Consider the following 26919-nt stretch of genomic DNA (forward strand, 5'->3'; position numbering starts at 1 on the left):
CGATTGCCACTCCTTCAGGGTCTCCACAAAGGAGCCCTCGAGCCATAGGACGTTGGCCATCTTGCCCACCATGGCGCCTCCCACTCCGCCTGGTTGCCGCGCACCACCTTTGGCTTGACGTTGAAAGTCTTGAGCCATAGGCCAAAATGGGGGCGGATGCGGAGGAAGGCCTCGCACACGACGATAAACGCCGAGATGTTGAGGACGAAGTTCGGGGCCAGATCGTGGAAATCCATGCCGTAGTAGAACATGAGCCCCCGGATAAATGGGTGGAGAGGGAAGCCCAGTCCGCGGAGGAAATGGGGAGGAACACCACCCTCTCATGGGGCCTAGGGGTGGGGATGAGCTGCCCCTTTTTGAGGAGCCGGTACGCGATGTCGTTAGACAGGTATCCGGCCTTCCTCAGCTTTTTGATGTGTCCCTCCGTGACGGAGGAGACCATCCACTTGCCTCCCGCTCCGGACATGGCTGGAGGAGGTTGAGGTGGGGAGTGCGGACTTGGGCGCTGGAGCTCGAGTGCGCAAGAATGGATAGGCAAAGGAGGAAGAAGGCGTAGGTGGAAAGGTGGATCCTTATCCCCTTATATAGGACGCAACTACATGTCCCCACCAGCCTGGTAAAACTCGCTTATCTCCAAGCGCCGTAATCAATGGCGCGGTTGGGTTACCCACGCCCGTATTGATGAGAATCCCGGGATAAGGGGACATGATCTCTGCTTTAGCAAGACATGCCAAAGAAACCGCCTCGCATAACACGCTGAGATGGGATAATGAAACGACTCGGATAAAGGCTTGGCCGTGGTGTGTCACGCTACGGAATACGTCAGCAGATTAGATTGGTGTAAATATTATTCTCTCTGTGGCAATATGTGGAAACTTATTTTGCATAGCCGGACACTATCTTTGTGTTCAAAATCTTCTATGAAGTACTTGGAGGAGGAACCCGCCTTGCAATGCCGAAGACAATCTGCGCGCCGGACTCGTTGTCATTGAAGCCTGGTTCAGGGGCTACTGAGGGAGTCATGGATTAGGGGGTGTTCGGATAGCCGGACTATACCTTCAGCCGGACTCCTGGGCTATGAAGATACAAGATTGAAGACTTCGTCCCGTGTCCGGAAGGGACTTTCCTTGGCGTGGAAGGCAAGCTTGGCGATACGGATATGTAGATCTCCTACCATTGTAACTGACTTTGTGTAACCCTAACCCTCTCCTGTGTCTATATAAACCGGAGGGTTTTACTCCGTAGGACAACATAGACAACAATAATCATACCATAGGCTAGCTTCTAGGGTTTAGCCTCCTCGATCTCGTGGTAGATCTACTCTTGTACTACCCATATCATCAATATTAATCAAGCAGCACGTAGGGTTTTACCTCCATCGAGAGGGCCCGAACCTGGGTAAAACTTCGTGTCCCTTACCTCCTGTTACCATCCGGCCTAGACGCACAGTTCGGGACCCCCTACCCGAGATCCACCGGGTTTGACACCGACAACGGCCATGCCCATACAATGCCCCCCGAGCTCCGGGACTCCATCTCCAACCACTTCCCGTGCCCGATTAGCGAGTTCCCCGCCAAGTACCTCGGCCTCCCGCTCTCCATCCGCAAGATCACCGCCTCCTCCCTCCAACCCTTCGTCGAGAGGCTAGAGAAGAAACTCTCCCCATGGTGGGCGTCTATGTTGTCCCGTGTCGAGCGGTTGGCCCTCATCCGACATGTGTTCTACGTGATGCCCACCCATATACTGATCGCCATGTCGCTGCACTCTTCCATCCTTCGTCAAGTGAATCATCTCCTTCGCGCTTTCCTCTGGCAAGGATGCAATACCACTAATGGAGGCCACTGCCTCGTCAGCTGGGCCAAGGTCTGCCGCCCCTTGGCCTACAGCGGCCTTGGCATCCCCGACCTGCAGCGTTTCGCCCACGCCTTGCAAGCCCGCTGGCTCTGGCTGCGCAAGACGGACCCCTTCCGCCCTGGCAGCACCTTCACATCCCATGCAACCCGGCTGTCCAGGCCATCTTTCGCGCCTCCACATCTTGGCAGATTGGCGATGCAACTCCTGCCTCTTCTGGGATGACCACTGGATCGACGGGCTTTCCGTCGCCGAGCTGCCCCGCTTCTCCACGCCCTCGTCCCCCGCCGCCTCCGTAAGGCTCGCACCGTTGCCGCAGGCATGGCCTCCCGCGCCTGGGTCTAGGACGTGTGCGGCCACCTTTCCCTCGAGGCGCTGGTGCAATACGTCCTTATCTAGACGCGGCTCCAGCAGGTCACCCTCTTCGATGCGTCGAACGTCCTCACCTGGCACTGGACCACGAACGGCGTGTACTCCGCCAAGTCCTGCTACAAAGCCCTCTTCGCCGGCTCCACAATCGAGCCCTCCTGGTGCCTCACCTGGAAGTCTTGGGCACCTCTCTGCATCAAGGTCTTCCTTTGGCTCCCTTTCAAGGGCGCTACTGGACTGCCGACCGCCTCGCTCGACGTGGCCTCACACACGCCCCGCTCTGCCTCCTCTGCGATCAAGAGCCCAAGACCATGGCGCACTTACTTGCGGGCTGCGTCTTCTCCAGACAAACCTGGCATGAGGTCCTCTCCTGGCTGTGAATCACCAACATGCCGCTCCCTAGCCCCGGGCTGTGCTTTCGCGACTGGTTCTCCCAGTCCGTGCAGGACGCCCCCACCGCCCTATGCCACAGCCTTGCCTCGCTCATCATCCTCACCGCATGGCGCATCTGGAAGGCACGAAGCGCATGCGTCTTCAATGGAGCCTCTCCCTCCATCCCGCTCATTGTCAACGACATCAAGGAGGACGCCCGCAGCTGGGCCGCCGCCGGAGCCAAGGGGCTCAGCAACCTGCTCCCACCTATGTAGTACCTCTCTAGGGGCACGCGCATCCCCCCTTCTCTATGTATGCGCTCTTGTAGCTCTCGCTCACGCCCTAGGTGTACGTGCTTGCGGCGCTACCTCTGTATATGGTACCATTCTTTCCCCTATCAATGCAATGATACGCAAAGCTTTTGCGTATTTGCGAAAAAAACTATTTTTGTGCACTATGTGTAAGGAACCCTGAACCCCAACTACATCTGCTCACTGAGTGCCCTTCGGCGCGACGGTTTGGGGATCAGATTGTGGCTCAATCGAACATGACCTCCCTCCTGTGCTCGGTGTATGTTTGCAGTATGAAGGACTGGTTGGCGCCCAAGGGCACTCAATCTGATCCAGGCTGTGTGTAATATTCCATTCTTCCTAGCGTCAGCCCTTCTATTGGTGCCTTCTCCGCCTGGTTTTTTCCTTGTATTCTTGCCTTGCTATTCAATGTTTTGATAGATCTCCTACTAACATTATGAAAAACAATTTGCGGATACATATACAATATATCAAGTGCATGGTAGAATATCATTTCAACGAATGGGTTCTAATCAGGACTCTCCAACAATTCAAAATAGGGAGGACAACAAATACCTCTTACCTTTCCCGCAACTCTCATGAGCCAAATCCGTAGTACCCCAAATCGAGTCTAAGGGCGGGAAAGATTTCGGCCCCCACTCCTCACATGCCATCCTCCCTTTCGCATGGATGCGCGCCCTCCTTTGCTCGATTCTACGTGTTGGCTCGCCTACGACCTCTCTCTCCCCGAGGTCCTCTTGCCTCTGTGTTGTCTTGTTCACACGCAAAAAAACCTAGGCAGTGCTGCTCCCCTCCCAGAGTCGTGGCGCAGATTCTTGGTTGAGTTTGGCCACAGAGTGCCGCCATGCCGTCCCTGACCTCCTTCTGGTGCCCTCTTTCATGCGTTCATAGTCTACTCACTCCTTCACGCCCCTCGCATATCACTGATGTCACACAGCGGAGGCGCCCACCGGTGTTTGTCCTCGTGCTCGACAAGTAGGGAAGGTAATTATTTTCCTTTTTAAAACTCAATATGCATGGATTAATCATGCATTGGATTTGATAGAATTTTGCAATACTAGTTTATGTAGAATTTTGCAATGTCAGTCTGTATGTCAATTTTGTAGTGTTAATTTGAATAAAATTTTGCTATTTCAGTATTTATGTATGTCTCTCGCAATGCCGATTTATATATTGATTTTGCAATGTCAATTTGTATAGAATTTTTAAATTTCAACTTGTATATTAGTTTGAATGCAATTTACCTGTTGACATTGCATTGAATTTTTATTTGTTCATTGTAATGACTTGCCTGTAACAGTTGGCGGAGGTGTTTCCGACGTGCACATGACTTAAGAGGAGATGGATGGTGATGCACTCTCATTGTAAACTAGAAGGGTTTGGCGCGCTTTGTTGCGTTGTTGGTGTTGTTGGGTTTCATAAAAAAATATTCACTTTGTTTCGAAATATAAGGCGTGTTACTTTTTAAGAAGTCAAACCTCTTTATATTTGATCAAATTTGTAGAGAAATATATCAAACCGGCATCATTAGATTCATCATGAAATGAATTTCGATTTTGTTACTATTCTGGATGTCAATATTTTCAACTCTGAGCTTGGTCAAAGTTAAGGAAATCTCCAAAAAAAAACTAATACTGCACATATTTTGGAATTGATGGAATATTTATTTGGCAGGTGGGGGAGATGATGGAGTTTGTTTTATTTTTATTTATAATAATGCAATTATTTGGTGGGCCTTTCGCAGTGTGATTCTATATTATCCGCTAATCAACTCATATGTAGGAAAATTTATTCGCCGATGGCTGCATGCATTGCCACTTAGTCTTTTTAGGTGGTGGAGGGTGCACGCTGATTGATATGTTTGTATATGACGGTTGCCGCTGATTGATTTAAAAAATTGTTGGCCCGGTCAAAAATGTAAACCAAATTTAAAATTGAATACCTCAATCGAATGAAAGCGCTTCAAAATTAGGGTACATAATGAATTAAAAAACTGAATGGGAAAGCTCATCAAGAAATTGTTTACCCGGTCAAAATAGATGACCAAATTCTAAATTGAACACCTCAATTAATTATGAGGCCTTAAAAAAATAGGAAGCATAGTGTGCATAGTATTAAATATTTGAATGAGAGAGCTTTGACAAATTGTTGACCCGGTCAAAATCGGATGATCCAATTTCAGTTGAAGACCTTAATTAATTATGAGACCTTCACAACTAGAGAGCATAGTGTTATAGAGGATAATACAAAATATTTGAATGAGAGAGCTTTGATAAATTGTTGTCCCTGTCAAAATTGGGTGATTCAATTTCAATTGAAGACCTTCAAAATTAAGGAGCATAGTGTTATAGAGGATATTCCACTTCAAGACATTGATACTTTAGACAGTGGTAGAAAAAAAGTGCCAAAAGATAAGCCAACTACACTCATCAGGAGATATCCAATTAACTAGAGGATGCTTACACTAAAGTCAACATCCCTCGTAATAGATTACTAGTGATGCAAGATCCATGACTCAGTTACTCCGTCATTGATGTGACATCATTGGTGATGGAATAATAAGACCACTAGGTCAACATGCCAATCATATTCCCGTATGGCTCTTGCTAATATTTCGATGGGTGTATTCTGAGCCAAGATGATCTTGTAAAACTCATCAAAACAACTATGTGCCCTATTGCCCGAATGGTTCGCGCATGTCTCAAACATGTCAAGCTTATCGTATCCATGTGACATGGCACGCCTCAGAATGTCAAGTAATTCAGACGGTGCTACACTTGGATAAACACTAATTACATGATATTTTCTGTGAGGGATCACCCTATTAAACATGTCTACCATGCATTAAATAAGTATTGTGCCACTGTCCTCCTGCGTGATCCAATACCGGTTAGACCGCCGCCACTTTCCCCGTCCCGACGGTCGATAGGCACATGAACGTGACATATATTGCGGTACCTGTAGACCTAGGCACCGGGGTCCAAAATCGGCGCAAGCCAAGCAAACAAGAACCCCGAATGAGCTCTGAGCCAACCCTGCTACTCCACCGCCCGCAGTCCCATCATAGGCACAACCGCAATGCCACATAACCTCCTCCATGGTAGAGACTCTGATCTAGCAGTCGTGGCTAAACACCAACTCCGTCGCACCCACTCCGGCCCACCTTGGGCCCAAATGTGGCCCGCACAAGCACAAGCCGACGCCAGCACTACTGGGCGCCCTCGTGTGGCCACCCGCACGCCGCGCACCCTTCTTGCCCTGGTCGCCAACATCGCATGCTCAGACCCAAGGACGAGCGGCGTGACCCACACTTCCAGTCCACGTGTTGCAGCGAGCCACCAGATGGATAAACGCCTCGCCGCTGCCATCCTTGGGAGTACCACTGGCTTCCCGTCGGCTTTCTCGATTGCAGTGAAGGCAGAAAGGTCCAGCGAGGTGCGGCTAAAAAAGGTTACCAATCGCCACCCGTGTCGCCTCCATAGGAGGGGCATGGGGGAGGCTGGGAGGGGGTTTGTCTGCACCGTCCAGTGTTTGCTACCACCCTATTGCCTCTCTCCTCTAGTGCTCATTGCGGTGCCTTTTCACCCTCTCCCAAGTATTCTATGGACACGGGATTTGTGGCACGCATGGGCAGGGGCACCCAACCCCATTTTCTTTTGGCTTTCGATTTTTCGTATCTTTTGAATTGAAAGTTCAAATTAAATCGTGTTTTCGTATCCGTGTTTCTTGCGACGAGAGCTTTGAAATAGGACTCGTTTTTTAACACGTCCCATGCCGGGGGTCTGCCACGAACGAAAGGTTGACGCGCGCGGGGAATGGAGGCGTTTCTTTCTCGAAACGGACAGCACGCACGGCATGGTCAGTCGTCCACCATGCGGAGCGTTTCTCACGGCTGCCCGAGCAATTCCCCTCGCGACCCGCGTGTGGATGCCACCGGAGAGGTCCGTCGGGTCCACGCGTACGGTCGGTCCCGACACCGAAACGGCAATTTCTCATGCCAACCACTTCCTCCGTCAGTGCGATCTCGCGTCAGTGCAATTTCTTATGCCCACCTGCCTCGGACCTGCTTGCTATGCTAATCAGGGTCAAGTCAAGCCACGAAGATTTGGTCTCGGGTAGTCGGGTTCCGTGAGGTTTGCTGGCAATTGCGGTGTCCTGCTTCGGATTTGACAGACGCATCTCCCCGGTTTTACAGCTAGCTTGATCGGATCTCTTGATCAGCGTCCGGTGAAATGATGTATGGGGTTGTGCATTGAGAAACAAAAGGCTGGATGCAAGAAGTGGCCGGCATCTGGTATGATGGGCGGATGAACGTGTGTGCAGTGGCGTATGAACCATGATGGGCCTGATGTATCCTTCTCCGTGTGGCCATCGGCGTCAGATATATCTTGTGTCCGCGCCATTAAACTTGTCGGATTTGCCCCACTTTCATGCCTGATGTGCTGTGTTTGCTCTCGCCCAAAGAGACGCATACGCATGTACCACGTACAACAACCAAAATACAGTGCCAAATATCTGTCAGAGCGTCCATACCCCATTTTTCTAACATGAATGTCCATACACTTCTGGTCTGGGTGAAATGGAAATAGTGGAATACAATCAAGCAAAAAGAGACTGAATACAGAAAGGGCATTGATCTACAAAAAGAGAGTCTTTCCTAGGAGTCAATTGCAAAAAAACACCACATTTGCGGCTAGGTTTGCAGGAAACCACCAACTCGTTAATCTGTTACATAAAACACCGAAAAATCTGTTAAGTCGTTGCAAAAAGCACTGATCAGATGATTTGGTCCGTTTAATCACTTTCTTACGAGTGGGACCAGATTGTAAGGAATTGACTTAGCAAAAAAATAACACATACACCCCTAAAAAAACAAAAGCAATCAGCCCCCGGTGGAACACCGACGCCCTGTCCACTCCGCGATGCTGCCCTCGTCGAGGAGGCGGCCGGCCTCGTCGGCGACGGAGAGTGCCACGCCACGGGGGAGGACGAGGAGGCGGCCGGCGCCCACGGCTGCACTACGAACCGCCTCCATAGTACGCGGGTCGTGATGGCGACGCCCTCCGGCAGCCCATCGTAGCCGGGGCAGAGCTGGGATGGCGGGAGGAATGAGGCGCCTCGCTCATCGTCTTCTGTCCTGGCCGCTCCACTGCGCGCAGTTCGCGCGCGCCCGCCGGGCCATCTCCAGGCTCTTCCTAGACGCCCGGACCGCGCCGTCGACCCCGTGAAGCTCGCGCGCCGCCTGAGCGCTCGCCTTCAGCGTGTCGTCCCAGAATTGGTCCACAGGGCGCCATGTGCACGCCATGGCGGCGCACCTCGGAGCCCCCGTCGCCCCGGCCAAGCGGGCACAGTGGGTGGCGCCGATGACGGCCATCCAGGAGCGGATCGTCAAGGAGTCGAGGCGGAGGGACAAGAAGGGGTCGTCCTCCGGGGCGTCCTCGCCGGCGTCCACGGGGCTCCTCTCCGAGATGCAGGCCGCTGAGGAGGAGGATGAGGCCGCGGAGGTGGAGGCCCCGATGTCGATCGGCGAGGAGCGGGCTCGAGGCGCTGGCCGGCGCGTGCGTATGGGGGCAGGGTGGGGGTCTGATTGCTTTTGATTTTTAGATCTAGGGGGATGTGTGTTATTTTTTAGCTATGTCAACTCCTTACAATCAGGCCCCACTTGTAAGAAAGTGAATAAACGGGCCAAATCATCCGATCAGTACTTTTTGCAACGACTTAACAGATCTTTCGGTGTTTTCTGCAATGAATTAACGAGTTGGTGGTTTCCTGCAAACTTAGCCGCAAATGTGGTGGTTTTTTACAATTGACTCCTTTCCTAGACAAAAACACAGCTAAAAGTAAATATATACGTGCATCGCATGTTTAGTTGCTAAATTACACCGCCTATAGTGAAGTCTGTTGCTGAGCAGGAGTAAACTCTCACCACGTTTTCCCCACGAAATGGACGTCAGCATGAGTGTCCTCGTCAAGTTTTCCAAGTCTTTTCCCGATTCCTCCCTACTTTCCCACCACGCGCGCGCACCTTCCATTCCACCTCGCCATCTATAAGTAGGCCGCGCGCAGTCTGAGGCAGCACCACAACGAGCTCAGCAGCCAGCTCAAGCTTGAAGACACCACTCAGCCACAGCCACCTGCATCCAGCTGATCACCCGGCCCGCGGCCCGCCTCGATCCCGATGGAGCTTCCTCAGCTGGCGTCCTTCCTCGGCGTGGTGCTCGCCACGGTGCTCTTCCTCAAGGCCGTCCTCCGCCGCCGCCGCCGCCGCCAGTACAACCTCCCGCCGGGCCCCAAGCCGTGGCCGATCATCGGCAACCTCAACCTCATCGGCACGCTCCCGCACCGCTCCATCCACGCGCTCTCCAAGCAGTACGGCCCGCTCATGCAGCTCCAGTTCGGCTCCTTCCCGGTCGTCGTCGGCTCCTCCGTGGAGATGGCCAAGTTCTTCCTCAAGACCCACGACGTGGTGTTCACTGACCGCCCCAAGACCGCCGCCGGCAGGTACACCACCTACAACTACAGCGACATCACCTGGTCCCCCTACGGCGCCTACTGGCGCCAGGCCCGCAAGATGTGCCTCACCGAGCTCTTCAGCGCCAAGCGCCTCGAGTCGTACGAGTACATCCGCAGGGAGGAGGTGCTCGCCCTCCTCGGCGACCTGTACCGCGGCGGCGCAGGCCGCGTGGTGGTGCTCAAGGACTACCTGTCCACGGTGAGCCTGAACGTGATCACGCGCATGGTGATGGGCAAGAAGTACCTGGAGAAGGAGGTGAGGGACGAGGCCGGGGCGGTGATCACGACGCCCGAGGAGTTCAAGTGGATGATCGACGAGCTGTTCCTGCTCAACGGCGTGCTCAACATCGGCGACTCCATCCCGTGGCTGGACTGGATGGACCTGCAGGGGTACATCAAGAGGATGAAGAAGCTGAGCAAGATGTTCGACCGGTTCCTGGAGCACGTCGTGGACGAGCACAGCGAGCGGCGTCGGCGCGAGGGGGAGAGCTTCGTGGTGAAGGACATGGTGGACGTGCTGCTGCAGTTCGCCAGCGATCCCGGTCTTGAGGTCAAGCTCAACAGAGAAGGCGTCAAGGCTTTCACTCAGGTGAGTTCTTGGTTTCCTTCCCTGCACTGAATCTGAATTAATTATGTTTATCCCCTGCTTGCTCTTAGAACAACAATTCATGTGCTTTGAGACTAGGTTCGTACACAAATCTGAATCAGTTGCCTGCACTCAAAACAAAACAAGTATCATCGTTCTAAGCAGAAAAGGCAGCAAGCATAATATGTCCTGTTGCTATCGGTCTAAGCGAGTCAGACTTTAATAATTCCATTATCTGAACTCTTGGGAAAATAATGGGGTTGTTGATAGGCACGTCCCATCATGGGTAGACAAGTTCCACCAAACACAGTAGAGAAATGAACTTTACATACCAGTGGGCAACTCCCTCAAATTCAATCATGACATTGCCATTCATGTAGATAATGCACACAGTTGATAGAAAAACATAATGCACACAGTTAATTACTTGGTCACAAGACTCACAACTGATTCTATAAACTGTGTACAGTATAAGCCTCATTTACACATCACCATGAATTTCGAGTTCTCACACTAACCAGCACCATTTTGAAACGTGCACCTGTAGGACCTCATTGCCGGCGGCACCGAGAGCTCCGCGGTGACAGTGGAATGGGCCCTCTCAGAGCTCCTGAAGAAGCCAGAGGTGCTCGCCAAAGCTACAGAGGAGCTGGACCGCGTGGTGGGGCGAGGCCGATGGGTCACCGAAAAGGACATGCCGAGCCTTTCCTATGTGGATGCCATCGTCAAAGAGACCATGCGGTTGCATCCGGTAGCGCCGATGCTTGTACCCCGCCTTTCACGTGAGGACACGTCCATCAACGGCTACGACATCCCCGCCGGCACACGGGTGCTAGTCATGGTGTGGTCTATTGGTCGCGACCCGGAGTTGTGGGAAGCACCGGAGGAGTTCATGCCAGAACGCTTCCTCGGCAGCAGGCTCGACGTCAAGGGGCAGGATTATGAGCTGCTTCCATTTGGATCAGGACGCAGGATGTGCCCCGGGTATAGTCTTGGGTTGAAGGTGATCCAGGTAAGCCTGGCGAACCTCCTGCACGGTTTCACGTGGAGGCTCCCTGATGGCGTGGAGCTGAGCATGGAGGAGATCTTCGGACTGTCAACACCACGCAAGTACCCGCTGGAGGCCGTCGTGGAGCCCAAGCTCCCGGCTCACCTCTACGCCGAGGCTTGAATATTTGATACATGTGTGCCCTCATGTGTTGAGTAATTATTACTACTTGTGTTGTTATATTTTTTCTGTATTTTTTCTGGTATTATATATTTGATACATGTGAGCCCTCATGTGTTGAGTAATTATTACTACTTGTGTCGTTATATTATGCATCGTAGATTTATGAAGAAAATGTAAAAGATGGTCGACAATTGCTAATTTAGCAAGTGAAATAATGGAAATTTTTCTCTTTGAAGACGTCTCTATCAAAGCATCGCCTCCTTTAAAGTTTTTTAATGCTTTTAGGTTGTGAATATCCATTTATAAGCCCGTACTCATATGCATCCGATGAACAGTAAATTCAAAGAAAATACAAAACATATTCAAACAAATCTGATTTTTTTTTATGAAAGATGCTTCTGTGCATAAGGTCCGTTCAAAATTTCAGCTCATCTGAACATCTGAGTAGCTCTCAGCAAAAGAAAAATATTGGGTCAGAACAGCAAATTGTTTCACATACCCCAAATTTGTCTTTTTTGCCGAGAGCTACTCAGATATCCAAATAAGCTCAAATTTGGAGCGGACCTCACGCACAGGAGCATCTTCCATGCAAAAAAGAAAATTGATTTTTTTTAATTTTTCTAGTATTTTTTTGGAATTTACAGACACTGGTGCTCGCATTTTTCTCATTTAATTCAGGCATTCTAGCGATGTGCATTCAGTGCAGGAGACATTTCGTCGACTATGAAGACATCTGTGGTGACTTCGTCAATCTCAAGATGGTGTGCCATCTCAGTCTCTTGGTGGTGCTCATAGGGGTAGGGTGTGCGTGCATATGGGTGAGTGTTTGTACGTATGTATGAGAGTTGAGGTCTGCACTGTGTCAGAAAAAAATTACGACGAAAGATATTCCTGTCCATACTCAACTAACTTGAATAAATCTCCTAAAAATACCAATTAAGAAAACTCTTATGTTAGAGCTGGTTTAGTCAGAGAAACTGCATGCATATATAACTCAGGTGGTTTTTCGTATGAAAATGCATCTCATAACAACTCAGTATAAGAGAACATATATGTATATTGTTTGAACCCTAGCCTTATCCTATCCCCGTGACACCAATGATCTTCATGCCACCGCTGTCGATCCCTAGTGGATGCCGTCCGTGCCACAACCAATTTCTATGCGCGTGTTTCATCACCTTCTATTATGTTCATCTTTCTTAAGTCGTGGTGTTAACCGCGTTACTTGTGCTGCTCTTGTCATCTTCCATCGCCTTCTATTACGTTCATCTTTCTTAAGTCGTGGTGTTAACCACGTTCCTCGCGTTTCTCTTGTCATCTTTTGGTGCTTCAATGTGTAAGAAACTTCAGGCCATCTCTTCGGACATATTTGTCATTTGTTTGCAGCATTCTAAACTTCAGGAGATTTCTACATTCAAGGATCCCTACTACTTACCCCCTAATCTCCGTAGTTTCTACTAAATTCTATCAGATGGGGTGTCAGCAGGGATTATTACAACTTGAAACAACAACGACTTTTCTGGGGTCAACTACCATACCGGTCCGCTTATCACCAACCCATCAGTTCTCCTCTTGAACCAATGACACAGATTTTGCCAACATTTAGGGGTCATGCACTCATGGGAGGAAATCGAATTTCCTTGACTCCCATCAAAAGGTGCTTCCATTTGTCAATGGTCCTTCGTCTATTATTGGTTATTTAAACATAAAACATGCCCATTGAACAAATATATCTACAATTTAGTGCTTTTGAAGCAACCCTTTTCACTGATGTTTTCAACTCCTTAGCCCTTCAGAAAATATGTCTTCTAGATGTACGTTACACTTGAACTAATCAACAAGTTAACCCCATTCCGGTGCTCCTTGGCAGAGTGTTTGTCAACTTGACGTGGAGCTCCACCTTTTCAGGTTCCACAATCTCCTCAATCACACGAGCCGCGTAAATCATGTGCCACTCCTTCAATAAGCATCCTCCATAATTCTCAAACCTTATGTTTCTCGCCTTTAACATCTTGCTTAGTAGTCCTAACATCAGTTTGGTTGTTCATCGTAATTTTGCTAGCATTTCCCATGTTATGAGATATGCGGGGCGAATGTCATGTTCAGGTTCCCAAATTTGTCCTTCAAATTCTGCCCTGTATCTTGAAAATACTTCCATCGCCATCACTTGATGCACTGGTTGCCGTCGGGCCTCCGGTCTCTTTTCCATCCATGCAGTCCAACCAACAGCGCCGACGTCACTTGCGGAGATGGGCCCGGGTCCTTTCGACGAACTCTCGCTTGCCAATCCAGCGAACCGAAGCAGTAGATGTGGAACTCTGGTAGCATCGCCAAAGGATAAGGGGAACCCTAGAAAAGACCTAGGGGGGCGGAGGGAGCAATAGGCTTACTGACATGACAGTTGATATATATATAAATAGGGGGGCGGAGGGAGCAATAGGTAAAATAGATGGGGCATCTAGGTGCCTGGGCACCTTGATTGTTTTGGAAACCATGATATATTTAATTAGTTTCCTACCCATTCTTCATGCAAGACTTTCCATAGTTACGATTTATTTTTGTTTCCTAATTATTAGGCATGCAAGACTTGCCATATAATAAATCAAATTAATTTTTGATTTTATTTGAACTGCTATGGTTATCTAATGCGCGTATTTTTGTTTCCTAAATATCTAATACATACCAACTTGTATATACTCAATATTTTTTTGAACCATTATATTTCATTTTTGTTTCCTAACTATCTAATATGAGTATCGAATACCTACTAATGAAATTATTTACATACATGGTATGTATATACCCAATAATTTATTTTCTAACTATCTAATACTTGTATCTGGTACCTACTGACGATGTACATACGCGGGTACGTATATTCCAGGCTGCATAAAATATGGCTATATAGATACCCTGCTATGTAAAATATACCCAATGAACTCCTAGTATACCTTCGTAACAAAAAAAACTCCTAGTGTATCCACATACTTTATATGACATGCTCACATAAATCTTCTAGTATATACCCAACGTACTTAAATAAAATAGTATACCCAATGTGTCTACACACGTATATACCCGGCTATATGAAAAAGTATAGAAAACTGTTGTAGGTTTCCTGTCAACGTATATATACAGTAAAATATGGCTACATATATACCCGACTACATGAATTATGGCATGCATAGGTATTTGAATAACCGGGGTAGAAATCTCACATCTGGGGTATGAAGAGAAGTATGATTGGTATGCACATACCCAAAAAAATATCCATTTTGGAAAAAGCTTGAAGACGTTCATGTGTATTTTTCCATGGAGACAAAAGATAACCATACCTTCTGTTCTCAAGACAATCATATACGTATGTATCTAATTATGTATATGACTTCCTATATTTATGTAAAAAGAATGAAGTGCACGTATAAGAAATAAAGTTGGGCACGTACCATGCAGCATGCATGGTCTTAATGGACCATTAATTGTTGTTTTTTTCTCTATCTTGTTTAATCTAGGCATTAAGTGTCCATATGAAGCAATAATTTGCAATAATTCTTTCCTAACATGGTTGATCCATCAATGCTAATACTAATTACACATGCACACATCTCAATGTAATTCAACGGTTTGTAGGCAAGGTGCTTGGGCATCTAGGTGTCCCAAACTAGCGTCCTATATATATATATATATATGTGTGTGTGTGTGTGTGTGTGTGTGTGTGTGTGTGTGTGTGTGTAAAGGCCTCCTTTGGTTTGTAGGAATTTTGTATGAATTATATAGGGTAGGATTTACAAAAGAAAAGTCTTTGGAGCACTTTGATTTATAGGAATGGATTCTTGTTACTATGTAGGATAGAAACCAATCCTTCACATGTTAAAAAAAACATTAACCTAGACTGAATGAAAAAATGCATATCCTATACATCAAATGACATCTCTTTCCATGTATGAATTGAAAAATGCATGTCATCTCACTTTTTATGATTTTCCTTTGTTTTAGAAGATCCTATGATTTTCTTATTCCTACGATATTCCTATATATCCTTCCTTTTCTTTAGCCTAGTTTTTTTTGAGGGGTGAAGCCAATTTATTCATCAAAGTCCACAACGCGTGGGATACAAGTCGGAGCCTGGGGTTGGCCTAACCAGATGTGGCGCCCCGGCCCTAGAGAGAGTGAATACTTGGCAAGTTTGTGTGCGTCTCTATTAGCCGCACGACCTTCAAACAAAAAATTACAAACGAAAGAAGAGGCTCTACTTCTAATCTCTTGAATAATTGTAGCATTTCTGCCTATGTGTGACTTTGAGATGTCACTAACCACTTGCTTAGCGTCAGAGGCGATGATCAGATTATTCAGGTTGAGGTCTTCCGCAAGAGCAAGCGCTTCATGGCAAGCAATCGTTTCCAAAATCGCAGGGTCGTCCACTCCAGCAATGACCAGCGCTGAGCTCCCCAGGTAGTTGCCATGCTGATCCCTACAAATCGCGGCAACTGATCCTCCCCTCCCAGTTCTAACACTGGCATCAACATGAATTTTGAACCATCCCGTAGGTGGAGCTCGCGGCCTGATCTGAGCAGGATGTGCTCCTCTTGTTGTGGATTCCGTTCTGTTTTCCAGCACCTCGAGATCCGCTATGAATCTCCTAACAAAGTCAGTGGTGGCATGTGGTGTTTGAAAAATCCCTTCGTGGATTGCCTTCCGGCGGGTCGTCCATATTGCCCATAGCGTGACCGCTAGCAGTACAAACTGGTCGTGTGAAAAGGATTCCATCAATATAAAGAGCCATGGCTTAGCTTTTGGTTCGGTGGTAGCGACAAGCGCTTGTGCAAGATCATCATCAACCAAAGCCCACACACATCTGGATGATGTACAGTTGAGCAACGAGTGCCTCCATGAATCTAGTGCTCCACACATCCCGCAAGCCGAACTGTCTGACATATGTCGATGAGCTCGAACATCTTCTGTTGGGAGAGACTGTTTTGATAAGCGCCACAAAAACATTTTCACTTTCCCCGGTACCTTTGTGGTCCATAACGTTTTCCACGATCCTTCCTCTGCTACCGTCGTTGAAGAGCCCGTTGTGTTTTCCAACCAGGCCTCCCGGCGCCTTCTAGTCTCCACTAACATGTGATATGCCGACTTGACCGAGAAAACACCGTTCCTTTCGAAGTTCCAACTCCAGAAGTCATCAGTGTTGCGTGTACATAAAGGAATGCTTAAAATGATTTTCGCATCCATTGGCATAAATACCTGATTGATGCGTTGGACATCCCATGCGGCGCTGGTGTTGTCAATCAGCTCGGCCACCAAAATTGGCGGGTTGGCCACGCGGCATCCATACGGGCGCATCATCTCGTTCCTCGGCATCCATGTATCTGCCCATATGTTGGTAGATTCACCATATGTTAGGCTAGTCATAGTGGGAGTAACTTAGCAAGTAACATAGCGCACTCCGAGAATTTTTTGCTTATATGACATGTAGTTAATGAGAAGTGGTAACATAATATGTTACTGTAACATAGCGCTTTCCAAGACAAGATGAGTCTACAAGCTAATTAATGAAGTCCTCTATGACACTACTAGTATGTTACTTTGCACTATAAAGATAGTAACTTAGACTAGTGTCATATGCATGACACTTACTCCTCACTATGACAGGCCTTAGCCTAGTAGTAGCAGCCCACAGAGCCGCGCCTCTTCCCAGGCCGGCCCAATACTAGCCCGCCTAATCTGGGCCAACCTTGACCCACCAAACTTCCTGCACCTCCTGTTTGTCCGCCCCCAGCGCCGTGACGCCGCCGAAACCCCTTCGCCGGCGTCCCGGAAAGCGGCCTCTGCTCCTCCCCCTGCCGAAGCACGGCCACTCTACCGCGCCGGTGTCCTCGTCGTCTCTACCCTCCACCGGACTCGCGTGGGGTTAAGACGCATCCAGGCGCCCATGCAGTCCGCCGCCGCTCCGACGAGGGCAGGGAGCCGCCTCTGCACGCGCTGCGGCGAGCGGAAGGCCGCGCTCAAGCGGCCCAAAACCCTAGAACAGGTGAGCCTCGCCGGATTCCTTCTTTATGGGTTTAGCTGTAGCTTCGTATGAGTTCACTCGATTACTGTAGTTTTAGGAAGCGGGTACGAACAAAACATGCCCCTTCTGTGTATCTACCTAAAAATTCGGGTACTCTTTGCTGCTTGATCTTGTGAAGTTCCAACCATGGCACTTGTCTAGGAGTACTGTGAGCTGTTTTCACCTTGGCCTTCAGAGGTGTCTCTGATGTTTGCTTTCAGATATGTAGGGAATGCTTCTATATTGTCTTCGAGGACGAGATTCATCAAACTATTGTTGACAATAATTTGTTTAAAGCCGGTGAACGTGTGGCAATTGGAGCTTCTGGTGGAAAAGGTATGTGCAGACTTGTGTTGTATAAATAACAACGTAATAGATGATTTTTATGCAATGCATATGTTTCATATTCACTACTCATTGAATGATGAGCACTTTAGTTCCGGCTCCTGTTGATCACTTGCATGGCCAATACTCAAGGTGTCATTGACTCCTTGAGAGCCTTGTCTTAGAGTGTGTTATCAAAATGTTTGTTCAACCTTCTCACAGTTGCAGCAGAGATAAAGGCTTTTAATCAAGACGATCAATTTATTCAAGTTAAAATATTGGTAGTCATGGGCGATGATAATAATGGATCACATATGGCTGTTTCATAAATATGATATACCCCCCCTAGAAAAAATATGATTGCAAACGTTCTTCAGCTTATTGTGGAAATGCTTGCTTATCTATCTTGAATTCTTGATCTTGTAGCAGTTTATAACAATCTTTTTACTGTTATGCAGATTCAACCGTGCTTGCGTATGTGTTATCAGAGTTAAACAAACGTCATAAATATGGTCTCGATTTGTTCCTTTTATCTATTGACGAAGGAATCACAGGCTATAGAGACGACTCCCTAGAAACTGTTAAAAGGAATGAACTACAGGTTCCTCCCCCTTACCCGATACACAAAACTGTTGCAGCTTTTTACTTTGTGTTTCCTTTGTTTTAATTTTGGTAGGCATCTACTTCATGAAACGTAACCCATTTAAATGCATATTCTTGTGTTGTTAATTCAACCGTACAATTCACCCACTGCAGTATGGCCTACCACTGAAAATAGTTTCCTATAAGGATCTCTATGACTGGACAATGGATGATATTGTGAAAGCAATTGGCCTGAAAAACAATTGTACTTTCTGTGGTGTTTTTCGACGTCAGGTACCTCCTACTACCTACCTTTATCTGTAAGGCAATTGCATGCTCATTAATTTATGAACAATTCCATTCTTATTAGGCGCTAGACCGTGGTGCTGCTCTCTTGAAGGTTGATAAGATTGTAACTGGGCATAATGCAGATGACATTGCAGAGACTGTCTTGCTGAATATTTTACGTGGTGATATTGCAAGGTAAATGTTGGTTAATAAATAATATATGCTATTTTTTATCTTTGTTCTCTTTTATAATTTTTGTGCTGGCATTATGCTTTTATCTTATAGGTTAAGTCGATGCACTTTCATAACTACTGGTGAAGATGGACCAATCCCAAGATGCAAGCCTTTCAAATACACCTACGAAAAAGAGATTGTTATATATCCTTTACATGAAACATTTTTAATCAGTTTTTTTTATTAACTTATTATGCTTTGTGCATAAAACATGCGCTGATAATAATTTTGATCCTTGACTGTATGACACGTATGCGTATTTCAAAAAGCTGGACTACTTCTCCACTGAATGTAATTCCTGCTTCGTTTCTTGTGCAGTTTTGTTCTCTCTGTAGTTAAACAGTAGCTCCCCATTCCATTATCTCAAGATACCAGGGACGGTTAATATATAATCAAAATATAAGCTCCGAACAATCAGTGCCTAACATTTGATAGTCAGTGACATATTTGGAGGGATACTTGTAGAATTTTGTTGACACTGTTCTCATCTTCTATTGAAATCAAATATGCTTATTGGTTATCTATCACAATTCAGGCATCTATTCACCAAATGCATATCGTGGATTTGCTCGTGAATTTATTAAAGATCTGGAAAGGATGAGGTAAAGACTTCTCCCGTCCAAAAGTAGGATTATTTCTTCATCTGTTAGTGCATGCTAGCTCTGTTTCTTTTCCTTGTTCAACACATTATGTATCATTGTCTTGTTTCAGTCACTTGAATCAGTACCTTATGAGTGGTGCAGGCCTAGGGCTATACTGGACATCATAACCTCTGGCGAAAATTTCCGGATATCCACAACAACAAGAATGCCAGAGCAAGGAACATGTGAACGCTGCGGTTACATTTCTAGCCAGGTATTGTGCTTACATCTAGCATGAAAGCTTGCCCCCTCTAGTCTCTTGGCTCAAGATAACCACATAAATGATTCTTTCGCTAGTACAGTTAAAAATAAGTTGATCAATTGGTTATAGAATGACAGGTTTTTTCTTGAGCTCACATGTTGGACATTTTATCCAAGTATTTGCCCTGGTCTTGCTACCTTTGAACTTTTCCAATGCTTTTACTGACTCAATATTGGATGAAAATCTTGGCTTCTGTAGAAATTATGCAAAGCGTGTGTCCTGCTAGATGGACTGAACCGAGGCTTGCCAAAACTAGGCATAGGGAGAACCGCTAAAGTCGGTGCTGGAGCTGATGGTAGTGGCGAGCAGCAAGGCAAACGAGCGGAGAGGAGGAATAGGTCGAGTCTACAAGGAAAACATGGCAACTTGGACTTCTGAATGTCAGTCTGCTGGACTATGATAAAAGTTTTATCGATCAACAGTTGAATTGGACTAGCTGAACTTGCTAGCTGTTGTCGTCTGTATGTGTATTTGCATGTACAAGAGGTGAAGGTCAAGTTATAGTACCATTACTAATTATCTGCTCCCTAGCTCAAATACACTTGCATGAACAGTAAAATAATTTTTTTAAATAGTAAAATGAGCATCAACAAAATTTCTAACATGCTGCAAAATTTCACTTTAAATGACATGCGTGGAGGCCTGTGCAAAAAAAAGATGTATTTTGGAGTACCAATTTTTGTTTTTCGGACACACCTGCAAATGTCTTTTCATGGTGAAATTTTGCAAGATGGTTTTCTCTTAAGGAAAAGGCAGACCATTATCTGCCTTATGCATTCAAAACAAGCCGTGGAAATTTTGCAAGATGTTAGAAAACTTGTTGATATTCATCCAAGAAAAAACAGATTTTTTTTTAATTTATTTACTATCTTTTCAGAATATATGTCCGCGCGGGTGCATTTGTGAACACTTAGGCATCCTCTGTACTTCTTTTGCAGATGCTTGTTATGGCATGTGTAAAGTGTCAGTGTTACAATGGTGCCTTGGAGAGCCCACTCCAACTTGCAGCCTGAATGGCCATCGAGGATAACTAGTGAATTCACTATGATGTTCCTTGGGACGATCTTTGGGTGCATGACCGCAACCCGAGGACATTGCGTCCCTAATTTTCAAGGCCTCGTCGCGGAAAAATTGAAGTGTTAAAAGATGCTCTGTTCGCCCACTTCCATGAATTCTTTACTCTTTGGGCCACATTGCGACATTGAGTGGAAGCACACTGCCAATGAATGGCCATCATTGAGTGGAAGTTCACTATGATGTTCCGCCTAGGAAGTCCAATTCCACAGCTCCATTTGTTCCCTCATGGAGCACACAGTTTGGAAGGCTTTGGGCTCCTCTCAAGATTAAATTCTTCAGTTTGCTTGCCATACAAAATAGGATTTGAACCGAGGATCAGTTGGCCAAGTATGGATGGTCGTCTCAAAAAAAAAGTATGGATGGTCAAATTGTTGCCCTTGTCCCCTATGCAAGCGCGATAAAGAATCCGTTGACCATCTTTTCTACAAGTGTCGATATACGATTAAGTTTTGGGACATGATCAAAGAGTGGCTACAACTTAGGCATCTAGACACTTCATCTTGAGACCTTATCCACTCCGCCAAAGATTGGTGGATTGGACTCTCCGACACCAACACCCCAAACTACAACGATGGCCACGCTCGCCATGCTCACATCATCAATCATTTGAAAGGAGAGAAATGCTGTGTCTTTTGCCAAAAGAGGGCCCCTCTAGCAGTCCACAACATCAAAACCGAGGCGACAGTCTGGGTGACTGTGGGCGCCAAAAAGTTGGGTTCAATCATGCCGGGAGAGTAATGTCCATTTGTAGTATCGATGTGTTGTAGCACAAACAAATTTCTCTCTTAGTTAAAGATGAGGCAAATATTTGCCCTCCATTTCAAAAAGAAAAACTACGATGTTGTATAGTAGTCTACACAGTTGGCCGTGGTTGGAAATAGAAAGGACGGGCTTCAGAATGATAAATAAGAGGAAAATTATGGTTGGAAGCCCTTGATTCTTTTCTTTTCCAACCGTGTGTAGGATATTCGCTTGCGTGCAGGGTCGTGTGAACCACAAGATACACAACACATGACGGAGACTGCATAGAAATGGAAGACCCTACTTGTATCGAACATGAACACCTCAAAATTGCAATTCAGAGCTACATGTGTGTATTTCTGCACTCCCTCTGTTAAATGCAAAGTACTGGTTTTCAAAGTTATAACCACAAATAAACATGCTTCGCATCCAGACATCCAGATAAAGTTCTATCAAGCTCACTACACTACAGCCCCAAGCGGCAAATCGGGCTGCTCTTGATCAGATTGAAGTCGACCTGTACAGATCATAATTCATATTAGCACAGGCTTGTGGACAAGACAAAGTTAATAAGCACAATACCTTTGGCCCAAAGAGATCACGTATGTTGTCAATCCCATACAGAATCATTGTTGGCCTGCATTCAGCAGCAAAATGTGGTCAGCACAGATTTCTTTGCAATCCATAGATAAAGCAAAGATTTCTCGAGTCCAATCAGGATCTTGCTCTCCTTTGGTTTTCCTCGCACTTCTATTTGAGACATTAGTTGAAAAACAAGGATCGCGAAGGTGTTTTTTTTTTGTGGAGAAAAAAGAAATCAATTCAACATATATGCACATAAAGGAATCATTCATATGGAAACTATGCCAGTTTTACCTTTCAAGTGAAAGACCCCATGCGATAACATTAACGCCCTCTGGCAGTCCCATGGGAAGTAACATTTCAGGCCTGAACATGCCTGAGTTGCCTATCTCCACCCATTTCTTCAGACCATCGTGGTAGCTAAAAAAATAATAAACATAATAATGATTCATGGGATCGCAATAATCATGAAAACAATAGCAATCAAACTTGTTCTGACCTGAAAATTTCCATGCTTGGTTCAGTGTACGGGTTGTAGGCAGGTTTGAAACGCAGCTTTGACATGCCTAAGAGCCAGAAAAGGAGAGGAGAGGTGGCATTATTAAATCTCTATGTACTGGAGATAGCAGATATTCCCTCCGTTACGAAATATAAGTCTTTTTAGAGATTTCTATATGGATTACATACTGATTTATAGACATATTTTAGAGTGTAGATTCATTCATTTTGCTCCGTATGTAGTCCATATTAGAATCTCTAAAAAGACTTATATTTAGGAAAGGAGGGAGTACAAGACAAGAATATTAAATGCATGCCTGATGCACATTATGCAGATGGGCATGGAGCACCAATATTCTTGGAATAACTGAATAACAACATATGGCAGTACAGTTTTTACGAATTTAATAGCAAGATCCATAAATACTACTCCGTCCGATCCAAAGTAACTGTCGCAGTTTTGTACTAAGGTTAGTTCAACCTTAGTTCAAAACTGCAACACTTATTATGTATCAGAGGGAGTATAACAAAGTCAATGGCTTTGGTTTAGTACCTAGTCTGGAGAAGAAATCTTCCAATACACCTATCAGATCACCAAGCGTCAAACCATAATCACAAATAAGACCTGAAATCAGAAGCATTGTAAGTAGCTTCATTGTTAAAAGGGTTATGTGTGTGACATCTACAATAAGTACCAAATATCAATCAAGTTAACACCACATAGGCAAGAAACAAGAGAACGGTTACCTTCTATCTGGTGGAATTCTGCAAGATGAGTTCGGTCCACAGCTTCATTCCGGAAAACACGATCAATAGAATAGTATCTCTTAGGAGCAAAAGTTTTCTGAACAACCCATGGTGGTTTATCAAAGAAAAGAAATCTCATGAATCGTTCAACAGAACAGAGAAAACAAATTGATATCACCTCCATTAATTTAGGCAAACTAAGACAATATAAGTTACAATGGAATTACAAAGAGATAAAATAAGCATCACTTAGTTGCTTTACCTCCTGTGCTAGCTTGTATAGCATCCTTGTTGAAACTGCAGTTGTGTGAGTACGAAGCAGGTTTTTCTCTGCTTCATCTCGCTTCCAGTTGTAACCATATCTGCAGACAGCAACCTCAAATTATAAACTCTCTGGCTAAACTGCAGCAAAGACACCAGAACATACCCTTTGGAGCCATGGCCACCAGACTGATGTACTTGCTTTACTTTCTCAAGATAGTCATCGGGTAATTGTGTTGTTGTAGCAGGGGCTGCAAAAAAGTCGATTGATTAAATATGTTTAAATCCAACTGTTGGCTCAACAACAGTAACATAACCTTTACCTTTGAGGAAAAAGGTATCGTGTGAATCACGAGCAGGATGCTGTTGTGGCTGGAACAGTGCATCGAAATTCCAGAAGCTACCAAAGGAAGCAACGATACATAATGTCAGAAATATATGGATCTTTATCTAGGAAACAGTGATATGCTCATAACTACATTGTCTTGTCATATAGTCATATGGTGTTGGCGACCTATCACTCCTAAATCCTAAAATAACTTCAACTTTGTGGAGAAGATCTACCAGTACAAGAAATTGACTACAAACAGGTATGAGAAAAGAAAAAAAAATCTTGTCTTATTTTGTGTTTTACCTGCTCTCTACATACATGTTCGTTGGCATCTCACTGAACCTGTTACATCAATAAAATTAATCAATCCATTCTCCGAATATTGCCTTGAACTGCAAATATCATGACCAAATGTTTTTTTATTTACCCCATCTCGAGAAAAATGTTCTGGATTGCCTCACGGACCTGAAGAAAATCCACCAAATAACAGTTCTGAGTTATCTGGTTTATCATATAAAGCTGTATTTAAAAATGGAACACCGTGCAGATTAGAAGTACCTCTAACAACGGTTGGCTATATCCTATCGCAATAGGTTGTCCTTGAGCTCCATAGTTATAATCTTTAAATTCCAGATCCTTCCAGTCGCCACTTTAGGAAAGAAAAACCATTTTAAAGGAAAATATATCATAAATCTGTTACTGTATGCATTAATAGGTACACACATAAAAAAAATTAAAGGTTAATTTTAACGTGACAATAAGTTTAGCATAGTCTTTGACAGGTATGATAAGTACAGCTGGGCTATTTAGAATAGAAACGGCATTGAGGAGTCTTCCATGTAGCGTTCAATTGCTCATGGTACATTATAGTTTATAGTCAACAAGCAGAGGTTTCCTGCTCAATTTCTGAAATTAGCTTGAGAAAAGTGACATCAAATTACCTCTTGAGATGTTCTCGTGTCACATCGGTTGCCAATGTTTTTCTCTTTGCAACAAATTCAGGCCCCTTCTTCAGTGAATACCAAATAGATTTCCTGGAAAAACAGCGAAGCAGATGTAAAAATTAGGGATAATTGACTATGATGCTACACTTGGCTGGCACTTATTGACACTGTAAAAAAGATCTCTTTGAAATAGATACTTACTCTTTTGTTACAAGCTTTCTTCTCTTCAAATCATCTATTACTTTGTCAGCAATAACCTACATGAATAAAAAACAATTTCCTTGAGAAGGGCCAAAGAACAATTTGATACTCCCTCCGTACCATATTACTTGACGCTCAAACGGGATGGGGGAGGGGGGGTTACGAGCTATTGTAATATGGGACGGAGGGAGTACTAGATATTGTACATAACAACTATCTGTGCCGTGCCATGACACAATCAAGTAAATGGTTCAAGTGGAAATGCAAAATATGAGAGGAACAACGAGCAACAAGCAACACCAACCTCCCCATTCTCCAGTCTTATAAGCTGCTCTTGCAATTCATCATTGGTATCCTCAACCTGAATTAATCAAACAGCGAATTATACAATGGCATGCCTAGAGATACAAAGCTCGAGACAGATAAAAGCACACCGAGAGACCTTCAGTTAACACAGATGTAACTACTGGACATTGAAAGAGTTGAACTATGATGAGGATGTATTCTACATCTACAACCCAGAAATTGGCAAATTGAGAGCATCGCCCGGAAGAAGAGCAGATACGGCAGGCAAGTTTCCAATACAAATACACACTGAACTGAATCATACATCTCTCCGACAACATCGAAGAGAAGAAAAAATGAAACGAGCTCAGCTCAGCTCCATACCTTTCTCAGTACGAGGTCTTTGTTTCCCTTCTCAAATCCAATCCACTTGTTCTTGGCTGCAGCCTTCATTCCAATATCGAACACGTCCCCCAAACTCTCCTGCAACGCGCCACTCTGAGCATCAGAGATCCCCGGAACCGAAACCATTCACTCCAATCGAGCACCTAAAGCTAAACGCCACACATAGAGAGAGGGAAATCACCTTGAGCGCGCCCTTGGAGGCACCCTCGGGCGGGATGGCCGCGACGAGCTGCACCTCGGGGGAGCCCCTCGCGGCATACCCCTTGGCCTCATCGGTGAGCACCCACGTCTCCTTGGTGATGTCCTGCAGCAAAGCTCGTTGGGTCTTGGGGGAAATCGGGGCAGGGACGAAGCGAGGCTCGGGGAATTGGGGAGGGGGAGGGTACCGTACCGCACTCTCAACGATGCGGAAGGCGGTGAGCCTCTTGATGACGTCCTCCACGTCTTTGTGCGGGACGCCGAGGGAGGAGGCGAAGGACCGGGAGTCGGGGATCTCGGCGTTCGCGTTGAGGTGGGCGAGGAGCCCGTCCTCCACGTCCGCCAACGGCTGCTTCGCCGCCATCCTCGGCGGTGGCGGCGGCGGCGGCGAGGAGGAGGAGGAGGAAGAAGAGGAGGTTTCTGGGAGGAGAGATGGGGAACACGGGGCTTTGGGTTTGGTCGGGAGCGACTAGAGTAAAATCGGAGCTTTATTTGCAAAAATAAAATAAAATAAGAAACATGGGCCGTTTGATGGGGAATGAATGGCCCGGATCCTAGGGAGTCTTTGCAAAAAGATCTCCCGTTACTGATTAATTTGTTTTCAGCAGCTGGATCAGCTGCACGGCCGTCCGATCCGTCCGCGCATGACCCTTCGATCCTCTTCCTCTGCTTCAATCCTGCCCCTTGCAAAAAGGAAGCACTCCACGAGCGGTGAATGCGGATTTGCATATTTGGGACCGTGATATTCTGAGAGGACCAAAAAAAAAGAATTAAAAAATTAAAAAAAGAATTAGAAAAGTTGCGGAGGGGTCCTATAAACGCGGAATCCCAAGCACGCCAAAAAGAGATTCTTGTCATTACTGAAAACCTATTAGAGCAAGAGGAGATCTACTGGTTACAAAGGGGTCGTGCAAACTGGCTCTTACATGATAATCGCAACACTTCTTTTTTCCATAATGCGGCGATGACTAGAAAAAAAAGAAATCAGATTAAATAATTGCTGGATGACAATGGTGTTTGGCTGCAAGATACGGAGATGAAAAACCATATTACGGGGTACTTCGCTAATCTCTTTACTTCACAAGTTGCTCAA

The 26919-nt window shown here is 45.9% G+C and overlaps 3 protein-coding genes across 3 annotated transcripts; 2 read left to right on the forward strand and 1 right to left on the reverse strand.

The window, feature by feature from the left end:
- Positions 1-8990: 8990 nt before the first annotated feature.
- LOC123103744 (trimethyltridecatetraene synthase) lies at positions 8991-11408 on the forward strand. The gene is made up of 2 exons (XM_044525418.1): positions 8991-10005; positions 10550-11408. The coding sequence occupies exons 1-2, from the start codon at positions 9082-9084 to the stop codon at positions 11171-11173; spliced, it is 1548 nt and encodes a 515-aa protein (XP_044381353.1). The 5' UTR covers positions 8991-9081; the 3' UTR covers positions 11174-11408.
- A 5510-nt stretch (positions 11409-16918) lies between these two features.
- LOC123103746 (cytoplasmic tRNA 2-thiolation protein 1) lies at positions 16919-20097 on the forward strand. Its single transcript, XM_044525420.1, has 10 exons — positions 16919-17207; positions 17447-17561; positions 18008-18150; positions 18306-18425; positions 18502-18614; positions 18705-18797; positions 18904-18944; positions 19189-19255; positions 19397-19508; positions 19755-20097. The coding sequence occupies exons 1-10, from the start codon at positions 17109-17111 to the stop codon at positions 19932-19934; spliced, it is 1083 nt and encodes a 360-aa protein (XP_044381355.1). The 5' UTR covers positions 16919-17108; the 3' UTR covers positions 19935-20097.
- A 1564-nt stretch (positions 20098-21661) lies between these two features.
- On the reverse strand, positions 21662-26298 carry LOC123103747 (phenylalanine--tRNA ligase alpha subunit, cytoplasmic). The gene is made up of 18 exons (XM_044525421.1): positions 26020-26298; positions 25810-25932; positions 25608-25706; positions 25243-25299; positions 24939-24994; positions 24735-24827; positions 24352-24442; positions 24221-24258; positions 24097-24135; positions 23786-23862; positions 23629-23713; positions 23464-23563; positions 23202-23298; positions 23008-23079; positions 22456-22522; positions 22251-22376; positions 21957-22011; positions 21662-21891 (listed from the first exon to the last, which is right to left on the reverse strand). Exons 1-18 carry the CDS (start codon positions 26188-26190, stop codon positions 21841-21843), a joined length of 1497 nt encoding a protein of 498 aa, XP_044381356.1. The 5' UTR covers positions 26191-26298; the 3' UTR covers positions 21662-21840.
- Between the last annotated feature and the right edge of the window lie 621 nt (positions 26299-26919).

This window comes from Triticum aestivum, chromosome 5A (genome assembly GCF_018294505.1).
Source record: "Triticum aestivum cultivar Chinese Spring chromosome 5A, IWGSC CS RefSeq v2.1, whole genome shotgun sequence".
In the NCBI taxonomy this organism is placed as follows: Eukaryota; Viridiplantae; Streptophyta; class Magnoliopsida; order Poales; family Poaceae; genus Triticum; species Triticum aestivum.

Excerpts from the sequence above, each read along its gene's own strand:
- LOC123103744 (XM_044525418.1), top strand. The coding sequence starts at position 9,082 with ATGGAGCTTCCTCAGCTGGCGTCCTTCCTCGGCGTGGTGCTCGCCACG. Across the intron at positions 10,006-10,549 it reads GCGTCAAGGCTTTCACTCAG|GACCTCATTGCCGGCGGCAC; the intron begins GTGAGTTCTTGG and ends GTGCACCTGTAG.
- LOC123103746 (XM_044525420.1), top strand. The coding sequence starts at position 17,109 with ATGCAGTCCGCCGCCGCTCCGACGAGGGCAGGGAGCCGCCTCTGCACG. Across the intron at positions 18,426-18,501 it reads GTGGTGTTTTTCGACGTCAG|GCGCTAGACCGTGGTGCTGC; the intron begins GTACCTCCTACT and ends CATTCTTATTAG. Across the intron at positions 19,509-19,754 it reads GCGGTTACATTTCTAGCCAG|AAATTATGCAAAGCGTGTGT; the intron begins GTATTGTGCTTA and ends TGGCTTCTGTAG.
- LOC123103747 (XM_044525421.1), bottom strand. The coding sequence starts at position 26,190 with ATGGCGGCGAAGCAGCCGTTGGCGGACGTGGAGGACGGGCTCCTCGCC. Across the intron at positions 22,012-22,250 it reads TGGGGTCTTTCACTTGAAAG|GCCAACAATGATTCTGTATG; the intron begins GTAAAACTGGCA and ends TGCTGAATGCAG. Across the intron at positions 21,892-21,956 it reads GTGATCTCTTTGGGCCAAAG|GTCGACTTCAATCTGATCAA; the intron begins GTATTGTGCTTA and ends TGATCTGTACAG.